At 46.2% G+C, this 3,690-nt stretch overlaps 1 protein-coding gene across 1 annotated transcript; it reads right to left on the minus strand.

Annotated features, from left to right (window-relative positions):
* Positions 1–226: 226 nt before the first annotated feature.
* On the minus strand, positions 227–2,932 carry LOC103644077 (transcription factor RAX3). Its single transcript, XM_020546975.1, has 4 exons — positions 2,403–2,932; positions 2,107–2,236; positions 1,330–1,942; positions 227–541 (listed from the first exon to the last, which is right to left on the minus strand). The coding sequence occupies exons 1-4, from the start codon at positions 2,536–2,538 to the stop codon at positions 467–469; spliced, it is 954 nt and encodes a 317-aa protein (XP_020402564.1). The 5' UTR covers positions 2,539–2,932; the 3' UTR covers positions 227–466.
* Between the last annotated feature and the right edge of the window lie 758 nt (positions 2,933–3,690).

Consider the following 3,690-nt stretch of genomic DNA (forward strand, 5'->3'; position numbering starts at 1 on the left):
AAGTGAGAAGTGCTGGTCAGAGGCTGCAATCAGGACGCCCCTAGCAGTCCCGTTGGCCGGAAGGCACACTGTCTAGGAGGCAAGAGCTTGACCAAGGGTTTCCTTCAGAAGGAAGTCATTCCATTGTGAGATTTTTGTTTCTTGCAAACACACCACAGATGCCCCGGAGGAAGAAATAAGATTACGCACACTGGCACGTCTTGCAGCACCATTCAACCCACGCACATTCCAGCATAAAATCTTGCAGTCTGATCTATTCATTTGAAAATAAAATACCAGCTGCGCTGCCATACAAATAAGGGAGAGGAGGGGCGTGCCGGGCTGGGGAGCCCCATATAAGGCAGGCCATCCCAAATCCAAAGCCAGAAACACAAAGGACACAAACACTCGCTACTGGCAATAAAAGACCACCAAACACTAAGCCATGAACACAAACTTCCTTGGAGACACATCATAGGGGAAACTACTACCACACACCATTGGCCCAATGACATGGCCTTACGCCACAAATTCCACTGCATCGACTGGTGCCACCGTCGCCCTGGTATGTCGGCAGAGACAAAATGATCATTTCTTTATTTCACACTCCAACTTCAAATATAATTTGCCAACACAAAGAAGTACTGACACTACGTGCAGTGAGCAGGTTTATGGCAATGAAATATCTAAATTTCATATGCCATAAATTGAATCTTGTGCCATTCAGTTAGAAAAATTCATCACTGCGAAAATCCGGTTAATCTTATTATTTCTCATTTTGAAAAAAAAGGAATATAAGGACTCAATTTCCATACATGCCCAATCAATTCCTTAATATCACATGAAGAGCGGATCATGTTTTCTATACCAAAAAATTAAGCAAACCCTGTAGGTTCTGAAAACAGTCTAGCTAGTTAGTTAGGGACACACAGTATAAATTAATATAGACTCACCGTTCAAAATCAGCACTCCGTACAAGAAATACTGTATTCACATAATATAAATTAACAGAACAATGCAGTTCACTTCATACAAGCCAAAATTCCAAATATTTCTTAAAGCACTAGGCTGAGTAGATGAAATTTCCAACCCAAGGAACTCGTAGAAAGACACCTACGTCGAAACCAGGCATCAGCTGTCATATATGAATGATGAGAATGATGAGAAAACCTTAATTATTTTGCATTTAATTCAAAGAAACTCTCATGTTTCACCATTCCCAATGAATGCCAAGTACAAATTTACAGCACAATCATGCATGTACATGAAAACATAAGCCAATGGCTACTTCATCCCAAGGTTTCCTGGCTCATCAACAACCAGACTGCTAGGGCAAACCAATGGGCTCACCTCACTCCACCGCATGCTCTGATCAGTACTCATGCCGAAGAAGCTTTCCAGGCCATCTAGCTTAACCTGGTTGAAGTGGAAGCTATGGTCCATCTCCAGCGCCGGCAGCACGCCGGAGCCCTGCACGCCGCCTTCATCAAGCGATGTGCCGGTGTCCACTGCTGGGCATGACGGCGGCGGCGGCGGCATGAGGGCTGGACTTCCACAGTACATTGGAGGAACACACTGAGGAACCGAGAGTGCTGTGGAAGGGCCTGCTCCTCCTAGCTTATAAAGAAGCTTCCGAATCGACTCATCTACCTCATCCCCTGCGCGATGGCCTTCCATTATCGAGCCTAGTATTGGTTGCACAGGCACGGCCGCCATGGCTTGATGGTGGTGGTGCCAGTTGTAGTTGGCCACCGCCATGCTACTGCTTCCCGCTGCCTCCCCGGTTGCCGCTTCTTGCTTCATCATCCCATCGCTTGCCGCCGCTGCCTGGCGCATGAACTGATGCTGCCGCTGATCCCTGCGGGACTGCTTGCCGAAGAGCTTCTTCTTGAGCTTCGTGTTCCAGTAGTTCTTTATGTCATTGTCCGTCCTCCCCGGCAGCTGCGCCGCTATTATCGACCACCTACGTACGAGCAGGCAGAATTCAGGTCATGGCTAGCTAGGCTCTAGCACACACCCATGTGCGTGTGTGCCTGACACGAATATGCAGTTGGTTTGCAGCAAATTCTACAGTGTGGATTTGATCGAAGAAAAGGCCAAGATGACCTACTGAATTAATAACTTTACCTGCTGCCTATGCTGATGTAGAGGCTAAGGATTATCCTGTCCTCCTCCTCCGAGAACCCGCCGTGCCTGATGTTTGGCCGGAGGTAGTTGAGCCACCGGAGGCGGCAGCTCTTGCCGCACCTCTTCAGACCTGCGCAGGCCCAAATACATATGATTAGCCTCCTCTTTTTCTACTGCTATCTGTTGGAGTAGATTAAACTTTTGAGTTGAGCTGCATACATATGCAACCTTTTCTAACACAATCACTGAATATCTACTGCATGGCGAATTGGCGATTGCCATGAGCACATACATACCTATCTTCTGCGGCAGGGCTATCCAGTTACCGCCGGTGCCGTTCTCCTCGATGTAGGACTTGAGCGTGGCGTCCTCCTCCGGTGACCACGGGCCCTTCTTCACAGTAGCCTTGTCGCAGCACGGAGCTCTCCCCATGGCCTGCGCCTTCTTCTTTCTCCCCTCTGAGGCTCTGACGACTCGGAGCTGCTCTATAGCTTGGGCTCTCTTGTGAGCGAGTGTGGTGGATCGAACAAAAGCGCCGATTAGGGCCTAAGCTTGGTTAGTGATAATAACGATCTGGGCGGTGTGTTTATGCCCTGAAAAGGGAAAGGTGCATGTGCATTATTGGCATGGAAAAAGTGGCTGCTCTGATAGTAATAAAATACTGTTTGAGCGGTGGTGGTGATCTGGGTTTCTCTCTTTCTAAGTGTTGTTTCTTCTCTTGGATTAGAATCTCCCATCAGCAGTCAGCCGACCTTTTCCTGAACATGGTCTTTGTGCACCATAGACACTTGTTGCTTCCATTACTCGTGTGGTTTGTTTATGTCATCCGGTCTGATCTCTGCTTACATGATGACTAAACACGATATATATATATAGTACCGGGATCTCATGCATAGGATATATTGCACCGGCCTGTTTATTATTCTATCGTTTGAGCTCTACGTGCACTAATCTTGTACATATACACGTAACCACAGTGGCCAATATGACAGTCTGTAAGAAAAAAAAACACAAGTTTATTTCTCACAAACCACACGGTCCTCATGCATGCTCTCTACCCCGTATGTGCATCATGTGCATTGAAATATATGTGTCTTTATGTGACTAAGGATAGCCGGTGCGGGTGAATATTGTACTCCCTCCGTTTCTTTTTATTAGTCACTGGATAGTGCAATTTTGCACTATCCAGCGACTAATAAAAAGAAACGGAGGGAGTATCTATCACGGGTGACGTACGCAAGTTTAATACTTGTCTTATAGGTACGGGTTTGTAAACTTTCTACCCGTGATTTTATACATGTTACCATTCCTAGCCTAGAGGGTCATGTAACAGTTCGACAAAGTAGAATATAAAACGTGCGCAAGATTAAGGAAGGTGATTAGCGAAGAACAAAATCTTTATGTAAATGAAACGGCCGTAGATATCATGTGTTCATCCTTGTTCTTCCCCATTGTTGCTGCTTTCTTCCCCAAATTTTATCTAACCATGTTTCTGCATAACAATTAGTATAAGAGCCTTTCAAACTGTGAGCATTTCCCCTTCTTGTGCTCTTGTTGGCATATGCAAAGCATCCTTCTAAGCTT

This window comes from Zea mays, chromosome 1 (assembly GCF_902167145.1).
Source record: "Zea mays cultivar B73 chromosome 1, Zm-B73-REFERENCE-NAM-5.0, whole genome shotgun sequence".
In the NCBI taxonomy this organism is placed as follows: Eukaryota; Viridiplantae; Streptophyta; class Magnoliopsida; order Poales; family Poaceae; genus Zea; species Zea mays.